At 59.0% G+C, this 27,534-nt stretch overlaps 14 protein-coding genes across 15 annotated transcripts; 7 read left to right on the top strand and 7 right to left on the bottom strand.

The window, feature by feature from the left end:
- Positions 1–55: 55 nt before the first annotated feature.
- On the bottom strand, positions 56–1,037 carry SDRG_16290 (hypothetical protein; the record flags this gene model as incomplete). The annotated part of the gene is made up of 2 exons (XM_008622494.1): positions 56–120; positions 173–1,037. 2 exons carry the CDS (start codon positions 1,035–1,037, stop codon positions 56–58), a joined length of 930 nt encoding a protein of 309 aa, XP_008620716.1.
- Positions 1,038–1,953: 916 nt separating this feature from the next.
- Positions 1,954–4,203, bottom strand: SDRG_16289 (hypothetical protein). Its single transcript, XM_008622493.1, has 2 exons — positions 3,729–4,203; positions 1,954–3,670 (listed from the first exon to the last, which is right to left on the bottom strand). The coding sequence occupies exons 1-2, from the start codon at positions 4,186–4,188 to the stop codon at positions 2,043–2,045; spliced, it is 2,088 nt and encodes a 695-aa protein (XP_008620715.1). The 5' UTR covers positions 4,189–4,203; the 3' UTR covers positions 1,954–2,042.
- A 157-nt stretch (positions 4,204–4,360) lies between these two features.
- SDRG_16288 (hypothetical protein) lies at positions 4,361–6,198 on the top strand. Its single transcript, XM_008622492.1, has 3 exons — positions 4,361–5,617; positions 5,664–5,841; positions 5,890–6,198. Exons 1-3 carry the CDS (start codon positions 4,391–4,393, stop codon positions 6,009–6,011), a joined length of 1,527 nt encoding a protein of 508 aa, XP_008620714.1. The 5' UTR covers positions 4,361–4,390; the 3' UTR covers positions 6,012–6,198.
- Positions 6,015–8,560, bottom strand: SDRG_16287 (hypothetical protein). Its single transcript, XM_008622491.1, has 6 exons — positions 8,459–8,560; positions 7,567–8,400; positions 6,859–7,523; positions 6,594–6,806; positions 6,404–6,550; positions 6,015–6,359 (listed from the first exon to the last, which is right to left on the bottom strand). The coding sequence occupies exons 1-6, from the start codon at positions 8,541–8,543 to the stop codon at positions 6,291–6,293; spliced, it is 2,013 nt and encodes a 670-aa protein (XP_008620713.1). The 5' UTR covers positions 8,544–8,560; the 3' UTR covers positions 6,015–6,290.
- Positions 8,561–9,286: 726 nt separating this feature from the next.
- On the bottom strand, positions 9,287–11,242 carry SDRG_16286 (hypothetical protein). The gene is made up of 5 exons (XM_008622490.1): positions 10,731–11,242; positions 10,403–10,678; positions 10,169–10,353; positions 9,787–10,119; positions 9,287–9,735 (listed from the first exon to the last, which is right to left on the bottom strand). The coding sequence occupies exons 1-5, from the start codon at positions 10,912–10,914 to the stop codon at positions 9,454–9,456; spliced, it is 1,260 nt and encodes a 419-aa protein (XP_008620712.1). The 5' UTR covers positions 10,915–11,242; the 3' UTR covers positions 9,287–9,453.
- Positions 11,243–11,615: 373 nt separating this feature from the next.
- On the top strand, positions 11,616–12,568 carry SDRG_16285 (Ras-like protein Rab-7a). The gene is made up of 4 exons (XM_008622489.1): positions 11,616–11,718; positions 11,837–12,185; positions 12,234–12,388; positions 12,431–12,568. Exons 1-4 carry the CDS (start codon positions 11,666–11,668, stop codon positions 12,498–12,500), a joined length of 627 nt encoding a protein of 208 aa, XP_008620711.1. The 5' UTR covers positions 11,616–11,665; the 3' UTR covers positions 12,501–12,568.
- Positions 12,569–13,082: 514 nt separating this feature from the next.
- On the top strand, positions 13,083–14,707 carry SDRG_16284 (hypothetical protein; the record flags this gene model as incomplete). Its single annotated transcript, XM_008622488.1, has 2 exons — positions 13,083–13,219; positions 13,264–14,707. 2 exons carry the CDS (start codon positions 13,083–13,085, stop codon positions 14,705–14,707), a joined length of 1,581 nt encoding a protein of 526 aa, XP_008620710.1.
- Positions 14,708–14,874: 167 nt separating this feature from the next.
- SDRG_16283 (hypothetical protein) lies at positions 14,875–15,325 on the top strand (the record flags this gene model as incomplete). Its single annotated transcript, XM_008622487.1, has 2 exons — positions 14,875–15,070; positions 15,117–15,325. 2 exons carry the CDS (start codon positions 14,875–14,877, stop codon positions 15,323–15,325), a joined length of 405 nt encoding a protein of 134 aa, XP_008620709.1.
- Positions 15,326–15,826: 501 nt separating this feature from the next.
- Positions 15,827–16,909, top strand: SDRG_16282 (hypothetical protein; the record flags this gene model as incomplete). Its single annotated transcript, XM_008622486.1, has 7 exons — positions 15,827–16,036; positions 16,100–16,157; positions 16,201–16,308; positions 16,352–16,469; positions 16,514–16,631; positions 16,684–16,770; positions 16,814–16,909. The coding sequence occupies 7 exons, from the start codon at positions 15,827–15,829 to the stop codon at positions 16,907–16,909; spliced, it is 795 nt and encodes a 264-aa protein (XP_008620708.1).
- SDRG_16281 (hypothetical protein) lies at positions 16,865–18,776 on the bottom strand (the record flags this gene model as incomplete). The annotated part of the gene is made up of 8 exons (XM_008622485.1): positions 16,865–16,937; positions 16,989–17,474; positions 17,520–17,629; positions 17,675–17,821; positions 17,873–17,958; positions 18,003–18,159; positions 18,203–18,581; positions 18,625–18,776. 8 exons carry the CDS (start codon positions 18,774–18,776, stop codon positions 16,865–16,867), a joined length of 1,590 nt encoding a protein of 529 aa, XP_008620707.1.
- A 278-nt stretch (positions 18,777–19,054) lies between these two features.
- SDRG_16280 lies at positions 19,055–20,045 on the top strand (the record flags this gene model as incomplete). 2 transcript variants are annotated; one of them, XM_008622484.1, is made up of 4 exons in its annotated part: positions 19,099–19,163; positions 19,219–19,334; positions 19,384–19,513; positions 19,577–19,688. In XM_008622484.1, the coding sequence occupies exons 1-4, from the start codon at positions 19,099–19,101 to the stop codon at positions 19,686–19,688; spliced, it is 423 nt and encodes a 140-aa protein (XP_008620706.1). The 2 variants fall into 2 exon arrangements, with proteins under 2 accessions (XP_008620705.1, XP_008620706.1); XM_008622483.1 differs by having other exon boundaries at positions 19,055–19,163; positions 19,384–20,045.
- SDRG_16279 (hypothetical protein) lies at positions 19,636–21,365 on the bottom strand. The gene is made up of 2 exons (XM_008622482.1): positions 20,050–21,365; positions 19,636–19,997 (listed from the first exon to the last, which is right to left on the bottom strand). The coding sequence occupies exons 1-2, from the start codon at positions 21,349–21,351 to the stop codon at positions 19,707–19,709; spliced, it is 1,593 nt and encodes a 530-aa protein (XP_008620704.1). The 5' UTR covers positions 21,352–21,365; the 3' UTR covers positions 19,636–19,706.
- Positions 21,366–21,412: 47 nt separating this feature from the next.
- SDRG_16278 (hypothetical protein) lies at positions 21,413–25,472 on the top strand (the record flags this gene model as incomplete). Its single annotated transcript, XM_008622481.1, has 11 exons — positions 21,413–22,965; positions 23,010–23,401; positions 23,449–23,583; positions 23,628–23,861; positions 23,918–23,985; positions 24,031–24,265; positions 24,317–24,618; positions 24,661–24,801; positions 24,847–25,004; positions 25,058–25,264; positions 25,310–25,472. 11 exons carry the CDS (start codon positions 21,413–21,415, stop codon positions 25,470–25,472), a joined length of 3,588 nt encoding a protein of 1,195 aa, XP_008620703.1.
- Positions 25,382–26,364, bottom strand: SDRG_16277 (hypothetical protein). The gene is made up of 2 exons (XM_008622480.1): positions 25,859–26,364; positions 25,382–25,815 (listed from the first exon to the last, which is right to left on the bottom strand). Exons 1-2 carry the CDS (start codon positions 26,315–26,317, stop codon positions 25,495–25,497), a joined length of 780 nt encoding a protein of 259 aa, XP_008620702.1. The 5' UTR covers positions 26,318–26,364; the 3' UTR covers positions 25,382–25,494.
- Positions 26,365–27,534: the final 1,170 nt, after the last annotated feature.

Raw genomic sequence — 27,534 nt, 5'->3', positions numbered from 1 at the left:
GTCGACGCCGCGTCTACGGTGATCCGTGCTGGCGCCACGTTGGCCACGGGTGGTGCTAGCTGCGGGTAAAACCCATCAGGTGCGATATGTCTGGTGTCGTCGAGAGCGCAAAAATGCATGCTAGTGATGGAATGCGAGCCGATGGGGTCCGAAGCGTACGCAGCATATGAACGGGCGTTGATCTTGGTGCCAAGCCGGCGGTGATCCGTGGTGAGTTTGAAAAGCTGTATATGTGGCTCGTACGGGTCGTAGTTGCCAACGAGCGCGATGCCAGCGGATAATAACCGCGCTTTCAGCGTCGCCACGAGCGTCAGCAGTCCGTCGTGCGGCGCCGCCTTGGCGTAGATGACGCGGTTGCGAAAAGCACTGACGCCCTCAAATTTGACACTCGAAGTGCACAGAGTATGCAGCAGCCCTTGACACTCGACCAAAACGCGCTTGACGATGGCAACTTCGTTGACCAAGTCAGACGTGAGTCGCTGCACAATGTTGAGGGATTGGAGGCGTAGTCGTAGAAGCGTACAGTGGAAGCGCGCCGGTGCGAGCGCTGCTGGTGCCAGTCGCGGGTTGGCGGCGATGATTGCGGCTTGTAGTTGCTTGCATGCGTCGACAACCGCGGGGTCCATGATGCGAAAGCACACCAACGTGTTTGCGCAGTCCGTGCTGATATGTGATGCTGCTGCATTGACCGGCGCGACGGCAGACGACGGTGATGAGGCGGCTGTTGCCGGCGAAAACGTAACCACGTCGTGGCCGGACGAGCCAAAGACGCGGTCGAGGCGCACGCGCTTGTCCCAAATGACCTCATCGCGCCATTTGAAGTACTGGATCCGGTGCTGCGGGATCGCGGTCTCGTTCTGTGACAAGGTTGCAATGTCCCCCCAATTAAACTTGGCGAAGTCGCGCTCGACCGTACCGACAAACCGATCGAGGTACCCGACGATAACTTCGGCTTGTGGAATGCAGTCGTCCCACAAGATGCGGTGAATCACGTCGTTTGCCGTACGCATTGAGTGTTTCGCGGCTTGTGGTGGCATTGGGATTGGGGTGATGACGCTTTCGGCATTGTGCAATAGTTTGACAACCGGAGGTTCGTGAGTGATGGTGGGGCGGCTCCACAATCGTCCACATCGGTGGCCCAGATCGTACAAGACCATCGCTCTGAAAATCCTTGAAGAAAATGCCAGCAACGCGCCAATTGGCAATCACGGGCTTACTTTCGACGTGGTTGTATTTGCGATCCACGCGGGCCGCCGGATGAAAAGCCGGTAATAAAATGAACTCCCACATTCTCATCTCTTTTTTTGCATGCGCTGCGCAAACTAGTTTTACTCGCCCCATAGTGTTCGCTCAAAGCCCACCGCGATGTTTTGTGGTTGCACTTGACTTGGTTATGTTGGTTGTTTGCTGTTATCTCCACTAAATGTGGGAGCTCACAAGATCAACACGCATGCCAATCACGGCGCCACCTTGGGCCACCTTGGGCACTATTTCTCCATCGATGACTGCGCTCCCCGTCTCGACGTTTCAATGTTGATGCGTGAAACAAGACTTGCATATCTTTGCTCCATACATGTAGTTGTGGGCGCAGAGTTGTGCCGTGGCTGCGTGCTCATGAGCGAGAAGAACGAACAAATATGGCTAGATATGATACTTGCCATAATTAGTAGTTTCTCGGATATCTCGCGTTAGGCGCCTCAATTGGCGACATGGTGCGGCGTTTAGTAGTCGACAACGTGGTTTCTATCATCGTAACAAGTTTGGATGATTTCGTTTTCCGAGATGACCTGGGCTTTCAAGCACCCCGCCTCACCAGCCCAGTGATGGATTCGGCAACATCGTACTGGATTGGTTAAAATCAACAAAAACAACCAACGAAGCATCGAACCAACTGTGCTAACAAGTAAAGTGGCTTGTTCCGCAGGCTTGGTGGGGATCGTGGGGTGGCAGTCATATGCTCGTATAAAAGTAGTTTTTCGTATTCTGGACAATTATGTCCATATCTCGACATCAATCGACCGGATTGCACTCCAAGTACGTCGCTAGGACGTTATTTGCTTGCTACGGATGAGGCGCGTCAGCTGTATCTTGAGATCGAGGTCCTGGACTAGTGCAGCCTCCTTACGGAGCTGCGACGTGGTCGTCGCGGCGTGGGTTGCATGAAGATGACAAATGACAAGGGCCAGTGCCCAGTCGACAACGGCCCCTAGCGCCAACAACGCTGTCGCGCGCGCCGCGACGCAAGGTGGCATATCGATGGTTTGGCTGGCCTTGCTTCCTTGGTGCGTAAGTTCTTGTGTGATGAGTCGTAGCACCGTTGCGCGGCGGCGACAAGGTACCTTGTAGAGACGCAGAAGGTAGATGACGTTGCCGAGATGGTCCGTCGCATCCATACAGTACGGCAATGCCAGCGTGCTCTCCGTCACGTGTTGTTTGCAACCGGCTATTTCGACGAGGCACCCACGTGGCTCGCCGATACCGAGGGCGAGGAGATGTCGTGTCGCCTCGGTGCGGTGGGTTCGCGCAGCCCACAGCAAGAGTTGGGCGAATTCACGTTGCTTTGGCGAAAACTGCAAAAGGTGCGTCACATCGTCGAAGCGCTCCATGCACAGCAGAGCTCTGAGCACATCCAACGTAACGTCGGCCGCGCCGTTGGCTAGGAGAAAGTACACGACGACCCACGCCTTGTTGTTGATCGCCGTCTTGAGCGCGTTGGGGCGGCACCGAGCCGTCGCGTTCTTGTGAAGGAGCTGAACGAGCGGCAAGTTGCTGGCCTCGCACGCAAACGACATCCAGTTGTCGTCCCACGGCCCGCCGTGGTCCATGTACATCTGGAGGACACCAACGATCTCGGGCTTGTGGAAGCTATCCGCGTTCCAGTTCATCCTCCCAGTTGGAAACCGGTACTTGAGCGAGAGGAGGTACGCGGCTGTGCGCAGATGACCATTCTCGAGCGCGTTCTGGACGACCGTGTCGTGGGTGCAGCCTTCGCGTCGGTTGGTCAAGAGAAACTCGACGACTTCTCGATGACCGAATCTCGCAGCGTCGTCGACAGCAGCGACGGTTGCGTCAAATGAGCCAAGGCTGTGGAGGTACTGGACGACACCATAGTGGCCTTTTGCGGCGGCCGCGTCGAGAATGTGGGGCGATGCGCCCTCAGCGCGGTGCTCAATGAGGAAGCGGACAATCGCGAGCAAACCATTACGAGCGGCGCCGTCAAGCGCCTCGATCGTGCAGCCTTCCGTTCGGCTAGCGTGCAGAAACCGGACAACCTCCAAGTTTCCATTGGTCGCCGCCTCGTCCATGGCCCTCGTCGTACACCCTTCGCGTCGGTGCTCATGCAGAAAGCGAACGACCTCCAAATGGCCGTTGGCAGCGGCCGTGTCCATCGCCTTCGTCGAGCAGTTGAGCTCGCGTTCGTGCAGTGAGATCACGAGCGGCAAGAACCCTTTGCCCGCGACATCGTCCAAGATGCCCGAGTAGCAAAGCCAAGGAAACAGTTGGAGCGCGAGTGTTGCGTTCTCGAGCGTTGCATGCAGGAACGCTTCGCGTCGGCTATACGCCGTGTACTCGTCGGGGCGCAAGCCAAAGCGCTCGGCCAAAATCAGCCGCTTCGAGTCGTCTCGAGCGAGGATGCGGGTCAAATAGCAGCTGTACTCTGGGCGCCCATCTACAGTAGGCCGCCGGCATTGTCAGTCTCCACGAGGAGGCCTCCATAGGAAGCGCACCCGTTTCATTCATGAGGCCGCGCGCCTGTAGCTCGGGAACAGTCGCTCGCAAAGAGAGCAGGACCTCGACAAGGTCGAGGCGGTCCTTGTGGAAGGCCAAGACGATCATATCTTCCGAGGCGAGGTCGGGCCGACAACGAAGCATGCGTTTGGTCAGTTCCACGCAGCCACCGGCAACTGCCATGTGCAGCGGCAAGCGCTCGTCGCGCTGACGCGGGTGCAGGCAATACCTCGGGGCGCCGAAGACATTCGAGGTGCGGGGCCACGCGGCGTGCGGCGCAAACGTCGCGAAGAAGGACACGTCGCTCTCGTACATGTAGCGCTTGACGCCATACGCGATGAGCTCCTTACAGGCGCGGAAGGCCGGGCGCACGTCTTCGTAGAGACCAAACTGAAACTCAAAGATCATGGATGCGATCTCGGGCTGGGCGAGGACGACGCGTTGGAAGGTCGCGGTCATGCCTGTCAAGAAGCGTCGGATGCTTTTATCCGGACATTGCCAGAGTTGAGCCGGATATCGCTGACTTGCTCGATGGGGCACCCAATCGCAGAGCACATCCGATCGATTGGCCAATGGCATCGCTCGTGGGTAATCCTGTAGCATTTTATACAAATGCACCAATTCCCAGAGGTTTGTTGCCCAGCGCCATACTTTTGCACCGATGGACCGTGTACGGAGTCGGATCGCGGGCGCGCTGCCCGGCGTCGTCGTCAGCGCTGTAGCCGCCACTGCGCTCCTTAGCCTCGGCGGCAATGCGTTCCTGACACTTCTCGCCACCTTGCGCCTTACCAACGTCCAAGCGTACGCGCTCGATGTGGCCCAGGTCGTCGAATGGATCGCAGTCTCGATTGGGCTCGTGCTTCTCGTGCTTGGCAGCTGGGCTATCTCTATCGTGCTTCTCTTCTCACTGCCGCAGCGTCTGCCGTCTTCGTCGCCAGCGTACTGGACTGCGGCCGCCGCACGCGCGCTGCGTATGGAAACAGTGCTGCTCGTGCTTGTCTTGGCGGTAACGAGCTACCTCTGGCACCTCATCTTCGTCTGCTACGTCTCGCCGTCGCACATTGAGCATCTCGGCGCTCTCTCGCTTGTGCAGGGCTTCGGCTTGTCCTATGTACTCGCATTCTCGAGCGTGCACCCGCTCGCCTTCCGGGCCATGACCGACCCGATTGGTGCGCTCGAAGCCTCGTACGGCGCGACGCTCAGCGTTGGCCTCCAGTACGCTTTCGGCGCCACGCTGGTCGCGGGCCTCATGTCGTGGAGCCTCTCGTGGCACGCGCTTGTCTCGAGCAGCGTTCTCTTTGCCGTGCTGCTTCTCGTCCACTGGACTTTTGCGCACTTGTTTGCGCGGCCGGGCGCCGCGTCGCCGCCGACGCCGCTCACGCACGCGTGGCTGAGTGCGTACCCGCTCCCCGCGTCGCCCCTCGCTGACAGCAAGGAGCCGTACCGCATTGCGCTGCAGAAGGTCCAGCTTGATTTTCTCTCCGCGCGGGCGACCGCGATGAAGTCCAAGGCGATGGCGCCGTCCTACCGCGCACTCGCCATCTGGGAAGCATCCTTTGCCGCGGGCGACCTCGTCGCGGCGGCCACAAAAGCGCCTGCGACGCTCTTTGCGTCCGAGGCCACGTGGTCGCGCACGTTTCAGTTTGCGACGGCAACCCTCGACCTCCTCACGCAGCAGCTGCAGGCCGTTGCGACGTGGAAGTCCATGCTGCCGGCGGCTCTCGGTTCGGTACCGATGCAAGCTACGTCATGGGCGTCGCTTCTGCGCACGCTCGTCTCAGGCGAGGTCACGCCGCTGTCGCTCTTGTCGTCGGCGCCGTCCGCGTCCGCGGCGTGGCAGCGTCTGGCGACCGACATGGTGCTCTCGCTCGTCTTCCTCTCGGTCACGGTACGTCTTGCGAAGTGACGGACCACCCATCAACTAGTTTGACTAGGAGGTGCTCCACGTCGTCGAAGCCATGGGGCTTGTCGTAGCGGCGTCGTACGCCAAGGACAAGCAGGGGTACGTGCAGCTGTCGGTGCCAGCGATGCTCTCGAGCCTTCTCGCGCTGCGCATGGCCCTCGACGCACACACCCGCGCCAAGCAACCGGCGGTCGACCAGCTCACGCTAGGTACACAGCTCTTATGTTCAGTTCTTTCTCACGGACGATGGCACGTAGCGCTTGATGCGACGCTCCAGCGCATCGCGACCACGTATGCCAAGCAGCAAGCCGACATTCTCCAGTTCCTCCCGGCGGCCACCGTCCAAGAACTCGCTAAGCGTGGGCTGTTGACGGCATAAGAAGAGTGTGATGCATCATGTTCTGAGGCGAGCGCGTCACGTTGGCGTACGCGGGCGTAGAGCAATGTACCATACAGGGCTTGTGGGGAAATCGTCGCCGTGTTTTCTGACCACAAGACTCGCGTAATGCCGCAAGTCGAATCACCCAAGGACCCTGTGTAGCGCAGCGCAACCGCGTGGATACGAGCATTGTTGCTAGCTGCCATTGTAGCGGTGACAGCCCAACACGCTGCGAACAAGCGATCCTGTCGGTTCAAATAGAGATGACAAGGACAGTCATTAGGTCGCGAGAGGGATATGGCGTTGCCACACTTGGAGCAGTGCGTCGTCAAAGGCCTCTTGATGCACCTACGCCGTGGATAAGAAACGGACTAAGAGTCCAAGAAGCGCACCTGCTCGGAGCCTTGGCGCATGAGCGAGAGGAGGCCGGCTGTGCGCACGACCGAGACGATTTCGGCGGCGCTGAGACCCTTCGTCGAGTCCACGAGCCCCTCCAAGGCCACGTCGTCGGCCCATGTCATGCTGATTTGCAGCAGTGTCTACTCCAACGAGTTCACTCGTGTACGTAATGGACCACCGTACCAGGATCTGGCGCCGGCCGTCGTCGTCGGGGTACCCCACGTACAAGATGTTTTCAAACCGACCGGGCTGCAAGAAGGCATCGTCGATCGCGTCCAAAGCGTTGGTCGCGGCTAAGACAAAGACGTACTGCAGATGCGTGTCGGGCGACTCGTCACTGAGAGCTTTGAGCGCGTCCATTTCCTGCAGCAGCTGCGACGCCATGCTCGCGCCAATCTAGAGTTTTGCGATTATTCAACAACAAAAATGGGAGAAATTGAGCCGGTACCTGCCCGGCGCCGGACCGATTGGCAAAGATGGACTGAAACTCGTCGAGAAAGACAATGCAGGGACTCATGGCCTTTGCCGTTCGAAAAACGTCCGCCAAGGCGCGCTCGCTCGCGCCAAACTCGCTCGAGAGGAGGTCGCTGGCCGTCACATTGAGAAAGTTGCAGGACGTGGCCGTCGCTGCGGCCTTGGCGAGCATCGTCTTGCCCGTCCCGGGTGGGCCGTACAAGATGAGACCGATCGGCGGCGAGATGCCCATGCGTCGAAACACGTGCGGCTTCTCGAAGGGCCACACGACCATTTCTTGGAGCTGCTGCTTGATATGGTCGGCACCGCCAATGTCACTCCACGCCACCTTGGGCACCGAGACGAGCGACTTCGTAGCGCTGAGCTGGAGACGCGCGAGCTGCGACGCTAGGTCGAACGAGTTGGCGACGGCGAGTATGTCGCTGGGTTGCTGCCCGCACTGAATGAGCTGCGAATCGGTATCGCCGACCACAGCGACGTCGCTCTTCTGCGCGACAAAGTGGGCGAGGAGCTGGCGACGGAACGGCAGCGTCGTCACTGGCATCGAAAGCTCATCTGTAAAGCACGCGCGGACCTTGGGATGGAGAGTCGTCGGGTCGACCGAGGTGCCAATGACGGCGACGCGGTCGGGGTACTGACCTAGGATTAACATGAGACTCGTATTGAGTCGACGGGCAGAGACCTAGCGTGACGAGGCGCGAGCAAAGGTCGATGATGCGGCGCTCGCTACCGCCGCCCGTCGCTCCAAGAGACTTGGGAAAGATGCGCTCAATGTGGGGAATGCAGAGGATCGCTGGCGCCATGGCGAGCAGCGCATGAAAGCAATCGCTGAGCACGCTCGCAACGTCGGTGGCCGCCGTCACTTGCGCATCGAGGAGGAGAAATCGCGCATTCGCGTCCTTGGCGAGCTGCCGCGCCGTGTGCAATTTGCCGCTGCCAAGCGGCCCCGCGAGCAGGGCGTGGCTCGGCGACGATGTCGAGGACTGCAGCTGCGGCAGCAAGAGCTCGGACAGATTGGCGAGTGCTTCGCTGGGCACGCCGCACTGGCCGGTCAAGTCCACGAGGCAAAATCCGGTTGACGACGGGTGCCCCGAGAACGTCACCTGCGTCGTCTTGCCAACGACCCCAAGCACCGCCGAGGCGCCAGAACCAAGTGGCGTCGGGGTACACGGAAAGATGCGGCAGCGCCAATGGCCATAGTCGGTGCCAAACCACCGACAGCGCCATACCATGCCGTCTTCCAGAAGCGCGTCCATCATGAGGCCGACAGGCGGTGGCGGCAATGTCACGGCCGACGGCTGCCACTCGAGGTGCACGTGCGCAATCGTTGGCAGTCGATGTGATGGCAGTGCTTGGACACGCGCGATGGAGCCGTGTACATGATCGAAAGCGCCTACCCAGGCCTCGCTCACCGGTGCGTCGGCGGCCGGAGCCGGCAGGAGGCGCGCTTGGCGATAGGCCATCGCACCAGTGGTCGGGCACGCGACGCGCACATACGTGCCCGGTGTGAGCCGCGCTGCGTCACACGAAGGACAGCGTAAGCACATGGAATGACCAATGCAGGTAGATCGTACCTCGCTTGAAGAGGATCGCAGGTGCCCAGATCTGTGCCGAGTGGTGCTCGCCGACCTCGCCGTGGCGGATGGCAACGTCGGCCATGTTATCTTGGATTCCGATGCACCAATCGAAGATCCCGATGAATATTTAATGCATCACAATACTAATATCAAGATTAATTTAAATATTTTGTTGTAGTATATAACGCGTTAAACCTGGGCTCTGTAAGTGCATGAGCCGCGGCAACGTTTCGCAAGGAGTAGTCCGAGTACCAATGTACCCTTCACGGGACTACCAGTATGTGATTCGGTATTGATTGACGCATGGGCTCACTTTAAAGAACGCTTCGAAGGTCATGCATGGGCCGAGAGCGCTCATAGGAGCAGCAACGTGGCGACCCCGTTTCAAATGTGTATAAATGTGATTATATATGGCATATACCACATATAAACAGTTATGGACCCGTAGCTCTGGCTGTATGCTTCCTCTGCCGGCGTGGCATCGCATTTTGTGGTCCCCAGAACATGCTCTTTCGTTGTGCCAAGTTTGAGCGAGTTTGTTTTCCGACGCGTTTTGGTCGACCATGCTGCCTGCCAGCGCCGTTGGGCCGATTTGGCTCGCGCAACATCGTATATCATTGGCTAAAAAGGCAGTAAAGGTAGCCAATAAAATAAATTATATGAATTATTTTATTATATAGTATTGTCAAGTGGCGGTGCTTCAAATATTAATAGCGTTAGAACAGCGATCGTGTGCCAGGTCGAGCTGGCGATGCAGCTCTTGCGTGGCATTGTTGACCTGTTTTGAGTTCGATCAAGGGTCAATAGACAGTTTATTGACCCTTGGTTCGATTGATACCGTCGTGGTTGCCCGACGTTCTATGAAGTGACGCAAAAGCATGCGAGTGTCCTGATGTAGAGCCAAGTTAAGTCAAGACGCAGCATAATTCCACGGAGCACAAGAGTCTCGCGCAGTGTTGATCACATTCTCTCTTATTGTCCGAAACAAGGAATTAGCAGTCACCCTTGGGCTCGTAAATGCTCGACAAAGCCTCGGGTGTCATGAGAGCAGCGCCCAGTCGGTTTTGGGCGACCTCAAGGAAGAGGCGGATCGCAAGCGGCAGCACGCCATCGTTAAAGTCGAACGTGTCGCTGTGTAGCTGGCGGTTCTGGGCCTCGCCGTCCACGGTGGTCCCGAGCATGAAGAAGCAGCCTGGGCGCTGCTGCAGGTAGTACGAAAAGTCTTCCGACGCACAGAGCGGGAGGCCGTCGTCGCTCACGCAACCCTTCCCGGCCTACACATGATCGCATTCCTACATTTTGCATCTACTGCATTCCGAGTGTACCACGCACGCTGCTACGTCGGCGACAATCGCGGCTTGGTCGGGCGCGTTGATGGTCACGGGGTAGCAGTCGTCAAACGTAATGCGGCCGGTGGTGCCGTACGCCGCCGCCGTGTTCTCGACGATGCCGCGCATGCGCGTCTCGATGATGTCGGCCATTGCCGGGTTGAAATCGCGGTACGTGCCTGTCATCGTGACGTGCGACGGGATGACGTTGTCGGCTTCGCCGCCGTGGATGGTCGCGATCGTCACGATCGCACTCTCGCCGGCCGGAATGTTGCGGCTCACAAGGCTCTGCATCGCGACCACAATGTGTCCCGCCGCAAGCACCGGGTCCTACTCCAATGATCCAATGCAGTCGATGCGACCCGATAGCAAGGCGAACCGTCGTAGCGTGCGGCGCCGACCCGTGGCCGCCGGGGCCTGTCACGGAGATGGCAAACTTGGAGCCATGGGACATGATGGGCCCGGGCTTGACGTGCACGTGCCCGAGGCGGAACGGTGCGTTATGGTAGCCGTACACCTCGTCGACGCCATCGAGGCACCCGTCTTTGATCATTTGGACGGCGCCTGCGAAACGAGAGCGCTGAGATTTTGGATCAAGAGCATGGAGGTATACCAAAGTGGCCTTCTTCGGCGGGCTGGAAGAGAAGGCGAATGCGCGTGTTGGGCGGCAGCGTCGCGCGCTGTAGAAACCACGCGAGGCCCGCGAGCGACGTCATGTGCCCGTCGTGGCCACACATGTGCGCAGCACCGGCCACCGTCGACGCGTACGCCAAGTGCGGGTTGCGCTCCGTGATCGGCAGCGCGTCCATGTCGCCGCGAAAGGCAATGCAGCGCAGCGCACTGCGCGGCGTCGAGGCGTCGACGGGTCCGTCAAAGTCGACGATCAGACCTACGTACACAAGCGTCATGACACCAGAAGCACTGCACTCTTGTCGCCGTACCCGTGCCAGCGCACGCTCGGATGTTGTCGGCGGGCACGTTGGCCTCGTCCAGCAGAAAGTCGCGCAGCATCGTCTGCGTTTGCACCTCTTGGAAGCTGAGCTCCGGGTGCTCGTGGAAGTGCTGGCGCAACGCCACGAGCCGCGTGAGGATGCCTTCGTACGGCGATGGTGTGCGAGCGACCATACTGTATTACACTGCGCCTTGAAACGACCGAACCAAGTGTGAGGCCAAGCCGCTTGACGACGATCGCGCCATGTGGGTGATGCCGGATGATGATGTGGCAACTGTGGTATCTTTCGAGAGGCACCAGCGAAGCACCAAGCTTCGTCCAGCGATTAGACAAGTCTGCACTGCGACCAGCGCGACGCCTTAGAACCGACCGCTGTCGAAGAAGGCCATCGACGCGATTACAGTCCCAGAGCTGTCGCCATCAGCCAGAGTCAACGATTCGATCCGTGGAGCGACCAACTTCAAGCAGCCTGGCTGACCGTGCCAACCGGCTGGATCTCACACCCGTTCCCAGATGCATTCAACGGTTTACGGCTAAAACGGTCTGCATACGGTTTACGGTTAGACCTTCTGTATTCGGCGCATGCCGATCATAGATCCAAAGCAATCATATCGGTAGCACCAAAAGACTACACGCAGGGAGTCCCGTATGTTGGCTTCATGTTTTATGACCCACGTGCATGATCATAGCGATGCAGCCTATTGCAAGCGTCGGCATAAGGTCCTTTCCCACCACGAGGCAAGGTCAAGCGGCACAAGATGCCAAATTTAATAAAACCTCTATCTTTGGATGATAACGGACACATTGCATATCAGAGGATCATCGAAACAACTGGCACTGGGTATATCATACAAAGTAGTAGTATCCTGCAAAGGAAGAAGACGAGATCCAAAGCATTTCTTTTTCGGCGACCGACGGACGATCATGGCGCACCGCAAGAAGGTCCTGCTCAAGGTCATCATCCTCGGCGACAGCGGGTACATGCATATGCTTATGCCAGGAGGAGAAGCATGCCATGGACATGGTGCTCCAGGCCCAAGCTGCGTGCTGCTTCCTCTGAGGTATCTTGGATATATATCTCATGGCGCCATGTAGGGTCGGGAAGACGTCGCTTATGAACCAGTATGTGAACCAGAAGTTTAGCACGCAGTACAAGGCGACGATCGGCGCCGACTTCCTCACGAAGGAGATCATGCTCGACGAGAAGCTCGTGACGATGCAGATCTGGGACACGGCCGGGCAGGAGCGCTTCCAGAGCCTCGGCGTCGCCTTCTACCGCGGCGCCGACGCCTGCGTGCTTGTCTACGACATTACGAATCCGACGTCTTTTGACAAGCTCGACAGCTGGCGCGACGAGTTCCTCGCCCAGGCAGGACCGCGCGATCCGGAGAACTTTCCGTTCATCGTCCTCGGCAACAAAGTCGACCAGGAAGCGGACCGAAGGGTACGCTATCGATCGCAAAGATGTCGTAGCTCAGAATGCGATATCTAGGTGGTGACGCAAAAGATTGAGCAGTGGTGCAAGGCCAAGAACGCGCAGCACCCCATTGCATTCTTTGAGACGAGTGCCAAGGAAGCGACCGGCGTCGAAGAAGCTTTCCAGACGATCGCCAAGACCGCGTTGCAAAAGGGTCAAGACGACGACATGTACATGACCGTTCTCGCACTTGGTTGTTGACCTCATCGTAGCTTTGTCCCGGCGGCCACGATCGACCTCAGTGGCACGACACCAGCCGCTAGCAAGGGCGGCTGCTGCTAAGCCATCGAGTGGTCACCTCGCTAACCTCGAATGAACTCTACAAACACAATACATGGTGGTGCAACCAATAAGTCGTTTTGGCCGCTCGGTGGCGAATGCTGGCGGTGTACGGTACCTCGCATTTTTGATCGTAGTCGCCGGTTGCACTCGAACGTGTGCACGAGCTAGCTCTGCAGCGACTCCTACATTATAGTTGGGGTCGATACACAAACCATTAGCGTGCAGCTGAGCTTGCTCTCGTGCTTGGATCCCAGCTACCACCATATAGCCATGGACGAAGCTGTTGGACGGCTCGAGACGATATCGGCCTCTGACGATGTCGAAGGAAATTGTGACGGTGCACGCCGACGCCAAAGCGGCTTCTCCAAGTAGCATCATTGGCTCTTCAAGAAATGTTGGCTCCAGCGTTGCCCTTCTTGGGGAATTCAGCTGCCAAAGGTCGGGACAGAATCAGTAATTGTCCGCTGGACGGTCGACAAGATGTCGAACGAAGATGACCACCAAGCCGAGTACACGTAGCACCTTCCAACGGCAGTCTAATTATACAGCGACTCATTCACTTGCTCGATCGCGGCTCGTTGAATGTCCCAGACGACGCGGGTGCAGCCCTTTGCTGTGGGCCCGTCGCTGCCTGCGCCGAGTACGCTGCCCTGTCGCGTCGTCCTCAACAAGCGATCCCTGTGCACAAGCTTGCTCCTCGTCTTCAACCTCGCCGTCATGTAAGCATCCGCTCTTTTGATCAACAAGGCGAACTGCCTTCTAGGCCACTCAAAGCCTACGTCTCGGAATCGTTTCCGTGGCACGACCGGTCCGACGTCTGGGACTACGTTGCCAACTGCAGTGCGAGCCACGAGTTGTGCCATGCCGGGTGGGCGACGTACTTTGCAGCGCGCCAGCCCGCATTCGGCGTCGCATTCGGTGAAGACTTTGACGTGATCCAGGAAAACATCACGATCGCACCCGGTGTGCGCAACATCTCGGAAGCACCGCTCGTCCACTTGACGTACGCGGCCTTTCAGACCTCGGCCCAGCGCGCGTATGTCTTGGCCGTGCTCGCCAACCGCGCGCCGCTCGCCAACTTTACGTTTATTAGCACCGGCCGCCTCCTTGGCGTGCCCACGTCCTACTCGGTCTCGTGGGGCGAGAACACGACGGACGTCTCGTGCATTTGGATCGGGTTCCACACGCCAACGTACACGACGGCGTGGCTGTGTGCCAAGTTTCTTAGCCGCTGTCTCTTGACATTGTACATTTTGTACTGTGTGTATGCCCATTACTACCGCCAGTATGCTGTCTTGTACAGCAATCTCGAGCAGTTTGGGCTACCGACCACGCAAGCCCGCGTCTATGAGCTCGTCCTTGGCGACCCGACAAGTATCATTCTTCTCAATCCGTGGATCGCGACGGCGTTCGTGCTGGACTTTTGGCTCAGTACCGAGTACGTCTCGCGCGCCTTCTTGCGCATCTCGCAGACCGACAACGCGCTCATTTTTATCATTGCGTGCTTCTACCTCTCGCGCACTGTCTGGTTTGCCTACGGTGCGCTCTCGCTCACGTCGCTTTTGCTCAAGCGGCTTGGCAAAGAAGACGCGTTTGTCGAAGTCGACCCGAGCATGACCGCCATGGGCGTCGCTCTCGTCGCGGGTCCCTTTACCTTCCTCCAGTTCCGTCTCCTCATCTTCATCGATTTGTACCATTTCCTCTTCAGCTGTCTCCTCAACGCCGAGCAGCAAGCGCGCGGCCTTGAGATTTCACTCGCAGCGTTTGTCTACACGATGCTTCTCGGTCAGCTTCCGCTTCTCTTTGGCTTTGGCCTCGCGTCGTGGCGCCGCGCTAAGCGGAAGCGCGCCTTTGCCTCGGCCTCGTTCAACGACTGGAAACACCGCTTTTGTATGTGGCTGGCCATGGCCCGCGGCACCGATGTCGTGTGCGGCGGCTCCATCTACGCGCTCTTTGCACACCGAAAACGCTGCAAGAAGAACGTGTGCATGAGCCAGCGCGGTGCCGACTGCTTTGTGTTCTATCAAGATGACGACGGCCGACGCACGAGTGCCCGCCTCAGCTTGCTGCGGTGCGTCGACTTGCGGCACGTCATGTCCGTGACCCAAGTCCACAGCGTCGCTGTCGGCACCGTCCTCAACACCAACGAGAGCAGTCAAGGGGTCCGGATTACTGTGGGAGCCAACAGTTGCCCGTGGCTCTTGTAGACGTCGTAAAAAATGCTTCGAGCTGCATAGTAGCAACTTCACTGACTAGACTCAGACTAGTGGTTGGTTGGTCTCATTTGAATGGAACCAATAAGCTACAAGACAACAGAGTACTAGTATAAATAGCACGTATTGCCCATTGACGGAAGGAGTGAGCTGCATGCGCCATGCCTCCCAAGAAGAAGCTCGTGCGCGTTGCCATGTGCCTCAAGGGATGTGGCGACGTGGGGATTACCGAGCTCGGTGATGTGTGCTTGGACTGCCACACGCAGGCAGCCATTCTGCGCGATCGACCGGCACCTGAATTCCTAACCAGCACTCCAGCAGTGGATTCACTGCCAATAGCACTGTCAGCCAAGCAGCGTACGACGTCCCTTGTCGCTATCAATTGAAATGTATGATGCTTTAGAGTGGCAGGCTTTTCAGACGCTGCCGCGTGAGGCCGAGGCGCCAACCATCGTTCAAGGCGAGATCAACCAGTTCACACAGGATGCCGCAGCCACCCACGCCCGTCAATTACAGCTACAGCAATACATGGTCGCGTCGAGCGCTGGCGAAGAAGTCGACAAGGCCATTTGGCGCCAATTTCAAGCCATCACCGACGAACCCTCGACTTAAATCACGCAACTTGAGATACCTATGAACTTCGTGGGCCTTCATTCTGCAGGTTCGTGCGTGGGATGGCGCTGTTGGTGGTGGGCGTCCGTACACATACACGCCTTCAGCGCTCAGCCGCGTGCTTTGTGGGCGTAGGATCGGTCGCCAGATACGTAGAGAACCCAAATCACTGGCCTTCCAAGGGTCGTTTCGTTGGCTGCTTGTTGCACATTCTTTTTCAGTGAAAACTTTGCACTTATACATCTCGTCGACAGTCTCGTTGAGCCCCCACGTCGGCGCCAAAATGAGACCTCAGAGAGAGTCTTCTCAAGTCGATGCTTCGTGCCCTGTCGTGACCTGCAAGCTTCAACGTCCATCACCAGACCAGCCACAGAGGCAGTAAAACTATCCGAATGGGTGATTTTAGACTTGCTAACAGCCTGACTAGCGTATGATTGGTCAGTTTTTGTCCAATCATATGCCGTCAGAGCTGCAACCTCTGGATCGGCAGTTGAAAACGAGATGCTTCCGGCAGCCACCACAGCGACGAAGCGCGTCGTGCACTCGACGATGGCCTACAACCCGCGCCAGCATACGCTCCTCGTCGTCGGCGGCAATGGCTTCGTGGGCAGCAACATCCTCCAGCGCGCCGTCGCCAAGGGTATCGAGGTGCGCAGCTTGAACCGATCGGGCAAGCCGACGTGGGGCGATCAAGTGCCATGGGTCGACAAGGTACGATGGCCTTTCGCCATGGCATGCTCCACAGCACAACCTTGACATCTGCTTACCATGTAGGTCGAATGGATCCAAGGCGACGTCTTCTCGCCGACCGATCTGGCCAAGGCCGTGGACGGTAGACAACGCATGGACGAGCCGTGGGCTTACACCAGTGGTAGGGGTCACGGGCGTCATTACGACGGTCGGCGCCTTTGGCAGCAATGAATTCATGCAGAAGATGTGCGGCGACGCCAACATTGAAGTCGTTCGCGCGGCCAAGGCCGGCGGTATGGCCGTTGCCGTCCATCCTCGCGCTCACCTTGTCCGTAGAGGTCGATCGCGTCGTCTTCATCTCCGAGTCGCGCGTGGGCAAGGACATTCCGACGTGGGCGCCGCTGTACGGGTACTTTAACGGCAAGCAGCGTGTCGAAGACGCCATTGCCGCCCAGTAGGCGATCCGTCACCTGGCATGCGTTGACATGTATTTGGTAGCTTTCCAACGACCGGCGTCTGCCTGCGCCCGGGCATGATCTACGGCACGCGTCGCGTCGGCAACTACCTCCTTCCGCTGCAGTGCGTGGGCGGGCCCATGCGCTTCATTGGGCGCGACGTACGTACTGCTCCATATTCGACCGTGGTGTCAACATGTTTGATGCTTATAGCTCGGTCCGGTCTCGACGTTTGTGTCACGCATCCCGATCGTCGGCGCCGAGCTGCAGGCGGCGTGCCCTGTCAACGCCGTGGCCAAGGTACATTGCAGTGCGACGTCACCAGCGGCTCACGGGCGACTAGGCGGCCGTACTGGGCGCCCTTGGGCCTGCGCCGGGCACGCATCTCGACACGTCAAGCATCCTCTCGTTCGCCGAGTCGTTCCACACGATGACGTAGCGCGTCGGGCAGCGCCAGTGCCGTCGACCTACATCATCCTTTGCATCTGCTTTGCCTTTTCTTGTCGAAATCAACACACCGGAAGCCGGCGCAGTCGGGGTCGTGGCACTTTTGGTGGTAAACACCACCGGTGCGGTCCACCAGAAACATGACATTATTGCTCTTGTGCGGCCGGCCAATCCGCGCGCAGAACCGGTTCCGGTCCATGTGGTAGGTGATGCGCTGGGGGTAGTCGGGGTGCATTTGCCAGGATCGAATCTCACCTTGGACGCCGCCGGTCGTGGCTTGGCCTCGAACGAACGCGTCGAGCGCGGGCCACGGCGATGGTCCGTACTTGTACTCGGACGGCACCGCGCTTTTCGCGCGGGCGAAGCTGCCTCGCCCCGTGTGGCGGCTCGTCGTTGGCGGATCGCACTGGAGCAGGCGTGCGCCGACGGCAACTGTCGGACAAATGTACGAAGCTTCGAGAAATGCGGCGTCGGGCATCTCGCCAGCCTCTTCGCCGCGCGTGAGCACGCGGTCCGAGCCGAACTTGGACGAGAGCCAGAGGCGGAACGCGCGGTTCCTAGCCTCAGCGTCAGATAGCTATCGCAGGCGGCGGAGGACCCACCGGGTGTAGACCCCCGTGTCGATAAAGAGCTGCTTGGTGCCGTCCTTTTTCACCACATAGAACGGGTGGGACTCGTCCGAGAGGTACGTTTCGAGCAAGCGCTTGATAAACTAGACCACTTGGTGTCACTCTCGAGGTGGAACATATTGTCGTACGTGGCCAGCGTGAATGTTATTTTCAAAGAGCACATGTTTGCACGATTCGTCTGTCGGCGCGACGACCCAATGGCGGCTAAACTTGGCGTCCGACGACGACGCCAAGTCTATTATCGCACTGCGATCGAGCCGCACACCATAGTCTCGCTACACATAGACAGGTTGTACACAACATGTCTCAGTACAGCCAAGACGTACATAAAAGGCAAGGGCCAAAAGCCGAAATAACGATTCGAGGAGCGTATCTGGCGCCGTCACCGTCGGGTTGTACGCCTTTGTAAATTCTAGAAATTCACTTGTAAAATTTTTAGAAAAGAGACAAAATTACCAAGGTCGAAATAGAGACGACACGGGTGGTTTTCTTGGATGATTTCGTACACGTGGCGGTGATGCGGCGCCGTCGCCAAGTACTTTTCGCAAAAGAGCGCGGCGTCGGCCACGAGGAACCGGCGGCTTCCCGGGGTCTCGTACGAGTAGAGTCGCGCCTGTAGTCTTGTGAAGGTCCTTTTGTAGCTGAGACCATCCTACGGTCGTGGTGGGGTGCTTGGCGCGGCAGGCGGCGAGAAAGGACATCGCAGGCTGCTGCAAGGCGAACGCCATGTAGGGCCGCGCGATGCCGTCGATCTGGCACTGCATCGAGTGCTCGATCCGGTACTCGAGCTCTCGCCCGAATGCATCGCCGAGCTGCGCGGTAAGTGGCGCCTGCGTCGGGCCGTAGAACGACGAGGCGTCCGTGGCCGTGCGCTTCTTGGCCAACCGACGCTCGAGCGCCGTGCTGGCCCGGCGGCGCTCAAACGGAATCGCTGGCAGCTGCGTCTGTAGCGTCAAAAAGAACTTCTCGTGCGCGAGAATCTCGCTGCAGTGGAAGAGGAGCGGGTCGCGCTGGGCGAGCGTGGTCGCAATGACCCTAGAGAGTGGTTAGAGTTGCCACATGGACGGCGTCCTCGTACACGGCGTCACCGTCACGCGTCAACGAGACCATGTTCTCAGCGGGAAGGCGCATCGACTTGCGCTTATGCTGGAAGACGAGGCCATCGGTGCTGACGGCGACGGCCACGCGCCCGACGAGCTCGTCGCTGATGCGGAGTTCCAGCGAAAACATCGAATCGAATATCGAAGCAACCAATCAGCGGCCGGCGTGACTTGCCGAAAATATCTCGGCTGGATTCGCCTCGGTCTATTCACACGCAAACACATGTGCGCCGCCGAGCTTCAGGCCCGGAGTTCTTCGTGTCCTTGGGTCTTTGGATCCTACCTATACTTATACATAAACCGCGTGAATCACGCAATATTAGCCGTTCAGTAGCTGTGTACATTTGAACTATCTCATGGCGCCTCGAACAAGTGAGTACATTGTTAAAGTTGCGTGTCATCAGAATACCGAATTTAAGCGCCGCCAAACCGTTGCAGCCAGTGTTGCAGCCATGGAGGAGGCGTTGCGCGTGCACTACGCGCGCGTCGTCGCGCAGTCGGACCTCTCCCGCCATTTGTACGACGTTGCCTACAATAGCCTATTCGATGCGCTCGATAATATGCTCTTATAGCCACGACGCGCCACCTACACGGGGCGAGACGCACGCACTGCTCAGCGACGCTGCCACGTATGCGGAAGCCATCGACGCGCTCTTGCGCATCGGCAGCCCACAGCAGCACTTTCAGTGTACTGTCTTCGGATAGCATTTGTGAATTCGAATCACATCATGGGGTAGATCTCTTCTTCAAGTACGCGCAGAGCCACGGCGATGGCATTTCGCGCTCGGAGCTTCTCCAGCTGCTGCAGGAGCACTTGTCGCCCGCCGCGATCGAGGCCGACGCACGCTTCTTTGAAAAGATCTACACGTACCTCAAGCGCCACTTTACGGTGCCAGTGCTGTCGCTTGACGCGACGCTGTCACTTCTTAGCGCGCGCCCCCAAATCCTCGCCTCCGTGTGCATTGATAAGGCGCAACTCGAATCGCTACTCCAATCCAACAACGCGCGCAACCACGTTCCAAAGGAATTACTCGAAGCGTAATCATTTTTTCGCTCAAGTCTAGTAGATTTCTCGCTCGAGTTGGGTGCGGTCGAGGCGCTGCCGAGCACGCTTCTGCGCTGTTGCAAACTCGTCGACGCACGCCGCCTCGCGATGATGATACGTCGGTGGATCGGCCTCGTCGGCTCGGGGCGATCGGCGATCGTCAGTCGGAAAGGCCGGCCGCGGCGCGACGCTTGGCTCCGGGCGACTCCACAACTTGTATGCAACGACTGCGATACAGAGTCCAACGAGCAGTGGGAACCGCCCCATGACGCCGTCCCCAAACCACGAAGATGCTTCTTTCGCAGCCTAATAAATACGTTAACATGGCAAGAGCCAACAAATGCGATTCTAAATGTACCTCATGGCGGTGCAAGGCCGCTTGGTATGTTTGCACCGCGCGGCCGGCGCTCGTAATTAGCAAAGCGTCGTCGTGAAACTCGCCGTTGTAGGCACTGGGCACCACCGAGAGGCGCATCGATGCAACGTCGCTCAAAGCTGTCGGTGCGCCGCCAAGCAGCGTGAGCGACGAGGTTGTTTCGTACAGAAATAGTGTGTCCTTGGATGCTGCGAGTAGAAAGCTCGGGGCGATCGCGCGAAGAAGCAGCGGGCCCGACGCCGACGTTCCGACGCGCGCAATTGGCCGACAGCTCCGCGTGTTGCCGTGGAAGACGTCAAAGACGAGAATGTCGCCGCTCGTCGTTCCTGCGTAGAGGCGGCTCGCGACGGTAGCGTCGAAGGCGGCGCTGGCGATGTGAAAAAGGCCCGCGTCGCACGAGTAGAGAGACGCTGGACCGTCGCCGAGCTTGAGCAGATGGTGCAAGTCGACGCGCGTCTCGCTGGCGACGGCAATGACGTGGCGATGCGGCAGGAGCGCAGCGATCGGTGCGCCGGCTGGCATCGTCTTCAAGTAGCTTGCGTCCACAGGCAGCACGTGAAACGTGTTTTCGCTGCCGGCGACGAGTAGTTTCTGGCCCTGCGCCGACACCAAGTGCACCTGCTGCACCGGGCCATTCGTTGCCGTCGCCAGGTTCGAAAGCTTCGTGACATTGACGTGAACGGCGCTGTCCGTGTCGCTTAGGGAAACCGTGACGCTAAACGTGCTGAGGGACCGGTTGCTGAGGAATGCGTAGAGCACCATCGGACTTGCGTCCGAGTCCAAGGCGGCGGCCGTAACGAGATCCGGTGTCTTGGGCAGCGTGGCACTTGCCATGGGCTGCCCGCCTGGCAAGTGCGAGACATCAAACACACCATTTTCAGTGAGCGCGAGTAGTAGCAGTGCCGATCGGTGAGGCTGGACCACGCGGTGCGCGTGCAACAAGACCGGCGCCGATGGTAAAAGTAATAGTGGGCGCTCGACGAGCAAGGCGACGCTTGGCTCCGTCGATGGTGTCGTCGCTTCGCAGCTGCCGGGCGCCTTCAAGCGTGCCAAGACCGCTTGTAGCTCGGCTTGCATGTGCGGTAGCTGCGTTACGTCGCTCGTCAGCTCCCGCCGCAGCGCGTGGAGCAAAGTGAGCTTGTGCGTCTGGCTCGCAATCTGCAACTCCGTGCGTGCAAGCTCTTCCAGAAGCGCACTCGTCGAGAGGCGGGGTAGTTCTGTCGCCGCAGCGACAAGGGTGCAAAGCGCCCACGCGACGGCGACCCACAAGCGTCCGGGTACCATCGCGCCCCTTCAAGATCCAAACTGCTTCGTTACAATTGAGACAGTCCCAGCATGCAGCACAATGCGTCAAGTCCATGTAGCCCTCCATGACGACGACGGCCGCCGCACCGCCGCCTACAAGGGCTGGGTGCCAGACGAGTACGTAGCGCGCAACCTCGTAGTTCAAGTACTTCTCTACTGGAACGTCTTGGGCACCACCGACTTGGCGGCGTGCTCGCTGCTGCCAGTGGCACCCAACGTGCCGCCGGCGCCCATTCCTCTGACAACCCCGCTTGTGCAAATACCGACGTCCCGCTTTTGTCTCGTCGTGTCGCCCGTGCTGGCGATACCCCGGCGCGTGGCCTCGTCCGAAGCCGACGACGAACGGCGCGTCCAAATGCTCTTTCGCATGCATGCGCTCCAGAACCCCTGGGGGCGGGACGGAACAACGATCAATTGGCAGCAGTTCAAGGCCATGACACGCTCAATCGCGCCGACGCCCGGGCGGCAAACCCAGTGGGACACGGCGCAGATGGTCGCGTTCAAAACGCACGCGGTCCGCGGTGTCGGCCTCGACCTCGACAAGTTCCTGCACGCGTGGGCTTATCTCGGGCAGCACTACCCGCGCTTCGCCTTCCAGCCGTGCACGTCGCTGCAGCAAGTGTATACGCTCATCGCGAATAACATGGGTCGCCCCAAGCTCGATAGTATTCTGGACCAGTGCGACGACCAGGCGTGGCTGCTTCGACTCCACGCTGTGCGCAAGCTACTGCAGCGGTACGCCAAATCGCTCCACTACCTCCTCTCGGCGTTTGTGCCCACGACGGGGTCGCCGGTGCGCGTCGACTTTGCGGCGTTTCAAGCGTTCTGGGCGGCGCTTCGCTTTGGCCAGCATTTTTTCGTCACGAGCGAAGAGGTTGCGGCAGCCTTTACGGTCGTCGCGTCAACCAACACTCGGACGATTCCCGTGGCCGATAGCGTACATACCTTGCTGCACTTGGTGCTATTAGCACTGCCGCGGCTCTTACCCGCGATGCTGCCGCTGGCCACGAAAGCGAGCATGGCGACTGCCCACAAGGACCTCCTTCGCTTACAAACGCTCGACGAGGCGTACCCAATTGTCGTCGTCAAGCTGCTTGTTCAGCACCTTGTCGATCGGTTGACGCCAGCCAACATTGCCGCTCTCTCGCAGCGCGTTCACCACGCGATGGCCTTTCGTCGAGGGGCCCATGCGCTGCACCGCGCCTTCTTGAGCATGTGCCAGGCCGACGGCGACTGTGACTACATGGAGGAGGCGCGCCGGAGCTGGCTCTTGGAGCGGACAAGCACAACTGCATTGGTGGAGAAGGCAGCTACCCTTCTCCACTCGGATGACGAGCCCATGAGCAATGGTCGATCGACCGCCGACCCGCTGGCGACGGCCGATGATTTGTACGCCAACATGCTTCCGCAGCTGGCCCGCGACGACGTTGACGCAGCGGTCGAGGCGTGGGCGGCCGCCACCGAGCTCTACGACGCGGCACTCACGCGCGCCACTGTGAACGGCATGGACGGAATGCACGCGTCGCTTCTCTTCCGCTTTGGCGCGTCGCTCTCGGTGACGGCGTTTCAGATCGCCAAAGCCCATCCAGCTCGGTACGTGCGGATATGTTTGCCAGAGATATGACACTCGGTGCTAGAGCCAGCTTGGCGCTTGAGATTGCACACATGGCCTCCGCCAAGCTTCATGCCTACTGGGCGTACCTGTGCCTCAAGTCGCCAGACGACGAGAGGGATGACCAAGACTGGATCTACCGCTGCGTGCTCGAGTGGGCCAATGCCCTCGCGCTTACGGGCGACCTTGTCGCTTCTGGCGCGCCGGACGCCGCCCTTGCAGCACGCTTGGCGTCGGCGCCATCCGACCTCGGGGACACGATCGAGCTCTGGAGCGTTCCCGGAGATGCGTCTCGGGCTGTACACTACTACGAAGCCTGCCGACGCTACGAGCTGGCGCTGACGATGCGTCCGTCCGCCATCGTACACGACAGCTACGCCCATGCCAAGATGCAGCTCGTGCAAACATTGCCGCTGGGTACGTCAGAGCGAATATGCTGCAGAATGTTAGGACACGGCGGGTAGGGTGCCTCGCTAGTCGCTGGATGGTGCCCGACCTGATGGACCAGCGCCAATTGTACCAACGACCCATCAGCAGCGACCTCGAGGCACTTGCGTTTGTGACGGAGGCCTTTAGCATCGAGCGCCCGTCGTCGGACGGTGCGTCTCTGGATCCAAGTACCAGTTCTCCATCTACTTCGTAGGCGGTTTGGTGCCGCTGTACGCGGTTGCGGTCAACTGGATTGTTGCAACGTATGGCGGGGAGCGCGGCGGTCTCTCCCACTCGAACGTCAACACGGTCAACGGCCTCTGCGGCTGCCCGCCCGTGACCGAAAGCACGATGCAGTGGTTGTGCGAGACGTTTGATGACACGCCGGCGTCGACAACGCTCTCGTCGTCCGGTTTTCAAAAGTACTTGGCCTTTCTAGCGACGGCCAGTGCGTCCCTTTTGGTCTAACGTCCCTTTATAAATGCTGATGCCGAGGACTCGTAGGTCCACCTCAATTCAAGTCGACGATGCGACTCCTCGTGTCCCACTACCAGCACCATACTGCGCCTCTGGTGCGCTTCGAGTAATCGGACGTTCGCAGTCTTATCTATACGTAGCCGAATCCTACGCCATGGGGCATGTCCTTGCCAGCGTCGGCACCGACATATTCGACCCAAGGCGCGGCGAACGTTGCTCGCGCGTTCCTCGTGCTCAGCCTCTCGACCCCGCCTTGCGTAGAGCGCTGCATACAGGCGCACATGGCCGACACGGTACCCGATCAAATTGCGCTCTTTTGCGCGCCGCCCGCCGCGCTTCTCAGCGGTCCGCGCTGCGTCGACACAGTCCTCACCGGTATCTTGTGCATTCTCCATATTCAACAATATCTAGAGGACGTGCAACTAGATGCAACGGGCGCTGCTATCTACGTGTCGTCGCTTATCATCGACAACGACGCGTCATCAGCGTATGCAGTCGTGTCCTCGTATCCGTACTTTTGCCTCTTCCACACCGTCCTGCGCTCGGTGGCATCGGCCCCAACGCTGCCCGAGACGGCGCTTCGGGCGTTCTTGGCCGAGACCCCATCGTCGACCGCTGAATTCCTCGGCGTCAGCATCGGTCCGATCCCACGACCAGCGTCCTTTCTACCGTCTCAAGTCGACTTTGGCGTGCTCTTGCAGGCGCTCAGCGTCGACCACATTCTCTTGGTACGTGCATCTCTGTTGGTGCTGCAGTCATACGGCGATTAGGTTGTGCTATACGTCCTCTCGGAGCGCCACGTCATCGTGTGTTCGAGCAACCCGAGCCTCTTGACTCCAATCTGCGAGACCCTTCGCGCCCTCTTGAGCCCGTTTTCGTCCCAAGCCGTGTACATCCCCGTGCTCCCTCACGTACGTCGCTGACGCTGATGACGTGGCACAAGGAGATGCTCGTAGTCGCTGCTTGATTTTTTGCACGCCCCCGTGCCGTACCTCATGGGCGTCGTCACCTCCGAGTCGACGGACGCAACGCTCCGCGGTCTCGACGTCATCGTTGTCAATGTGGATGTCGACGCCATTGCTGTGCCCCGGGGTCGCCACGCCTCCCTTCCGACGTCCGTGAAAATTGACCGCTTCTACAGCTTGGAAACACGAGTTGTGCGTATAGTGTGCCCCGGAAGAGCCTCAAGCGCATGGCGTCCAGCGTCAAATCGATCGCAGATCACCACGGGCTGCCGCTGCGCGAAGCGACAAGCCCCGATGCGTGGCGCGAGGTCCTCCTCCGGTACGGCCAAGCCGACCCGCACCGGTCGGTCGAGAGTGCCGACGCCGCCTGGTCGGCGCTTCGAGCCGCGTTCAGCGCCTTTCACTTTTCGTGTGTCTCCTTGTACAAAATCACAGGATAGGCATATTGCGCTAGGCTCATCCAAGGGTACGAAGCCTTTTACGAGCCCGCGACAACGAAGGACGACCGGCCTCGCTTTGACGCGGAGGGGTACCTCGAGGCCTTCCCGGACAAGCGCGGGTTTGGTGCAAATTTCTTTACGACGCAGGCCTTTGCCGCGTTTCTCGAGGCGCCATAAGAGGATGCTGTATTCCCATTACCTACTGGGTCTTGGTCTTGGCATCGAGCGCTTGGAGCTTGGACTTGAAGAGCGTCGGGAGGAGCGCGACAAACTGCAAGCTGAAGAGGATGCAAAAGTTGACGACGTTGCTCGAGCCGGCCTCGGCGGCGCTGTTGAGCGTCGCGCCGGTCGAGATGTGGATAAAGTTGGCGGGCATGAGCCCCAAGAAGGTCGCGAGCACGAAATGGCCAAACGGCACGTCGACGAGCGGCGACGCGACGTTGACAAACCAATTGGGCAGCAGCGGCGTGAGGCGCAGGAAGAGGAGGTAGTACAAGAGGTTGCCGCGGTTGGATGCAATCTAGGGAAAAAATGAGCCAGCGACAAAGAGATCGAGTCACGACCTTGTCCTTGAAGTTGGCAATCATGGCCGGGAACGCGCGTTGCACGAGCGAGCGCCCGAGAAAGTGCGAGAGCAGGAAGCAGAGCGACGCGCCGGTCGTCGCGCAGAACGCCACGAGCAGCTGCGCAAAGCCAAACGGGTACAAAGCGCCCGAGAGGATGCTGAGGATGATCGGCCCGGGAATCGCAAACGTCTGCAGCGTCACGTACACGACGACAAAGCTCGCGAGCACAAAGTTCGCATGCGCCTCTTGGTACAGGCTCGCGCAGGCCCAGAGCGCCTGGACGGTCCCGAGCTTGTCGTCGCGGCCGCCGAGCCACGTGGGCAGCACGCCCTGGATGAGGAAGGTGAGGGACATGCCATGGCAGGCCTCGATGTCGACGACGGGCGCGTTGCTGAAGAAGACGTAGATGCCGCTGGCGACGGCCGCGGCCAAGAGCACGAGCGCTGCAGTCGACATGGTCCCCTCACACGTAAAGTTGCGTGCGACTAGCCCATCTGGTGATTATAACCATTTCGATCGCACGTGGCGTGTTAACTTGAAGATGCGTGGCCCTTCTGCCGCGAACGCGACGCTGTCGCCTTGTGTTCAAACAAGCAAGCAAAGAGGACAATGGCGTGCGGCTGTGAGAGGTTAGTCTTTGCGGCGTTTTGCATATCGTCGTGTGCAGGCTACGTTGCGCACACGGCTGCGACCTCCGGCAAGGGTGACGTGGATGTTATAACAATATGATGTGCGGGCACGGTGATTGGTCCAAATTAAAAAATATCCTGGGTTTGGCGCCACTGTCGCAGCAGACCATGATTCTTCACTGCTGCTAGAGCGCCTTGGCCTGCGAGGGCTCATCCTTCGCTGCAGCGCTGGACTCGCCATAGCACCTCACAACTGATACCTCGTGCAGGAAACGCTATCGTCCAGTGCAGGGTAGAAGCGCGCGCCCAGCCTGCAAAAGGTCTTGCAACTGCTGACAGCACGTCGTTCGTAAATCAACCCACCCGAGCAGCTGGTTGCGGGTCGACGGCTCTTTTTGGCCAAGCAACACAGGCTGCATTTCCCATTTGCCGTCCAAGACACAAGAAGAAAATGGCTTGCCAATGTGGTCCGTCCTGCGCTTGCAACCCGTGCACGTGCGCCACCACGACGCCGTCGTGCCAATGCGGCGACAACTGCACGTGCGGTCCGTCCTGCGCCTGCACACCCACGTCGTGCGCGTGCTCGTCCGCCAAGGCCAACCCGAGCTGCTCCTGCAACCCGTGCCAGTGCGGCGACAACTGCCAATGCGGCCAGTAAGCCCACGCTCTATCGTGCTGTCATGAATACATGTATACCACCACTCGTTCTCGCTTCTCTTGCCGTCTCCTCGACTGTTTGCTCCGTCGACGACGTCCATCGCAGCAGACTGCAATCGATGCTTCGCGCCACGTACTGAGTCGCGCATGGCTCACGTGATGACAGGCTTGCTACGAGGCGAGCGCTCGCGACGTAGCCATAGCTTGAGCCATGATGCGCCAAGGCTTGCACATGGGCATAGGTCCTCGCACAGAATGCGGCGGTATCGGTATTGACACCTCGACGATCGATTGGTCCACGTTGGAACGCATAAAACCTACAGTGTGATGACGAGCATAGGATGGGATCGACAGTTGGGATAGTCTTGCCAAGGACACAAGCATGGG

This window comes from Saprolegnia diclina (genome assembly GCF_000281045.1).
Source record: "Saprolegnia diclina VS20 unplaced genomic scaffold supercont1.122, whole genome shotgun sequence".
NCBI lineage: Eukaryota > Oomycota > Saprolegniomycetes > Saprolegniales > Saprolegniaceae > Saprolegnia > Saprolegnia diclina.
This window is presented reverse-complemented; position numbering and strand designations above follow the sequence as displayed.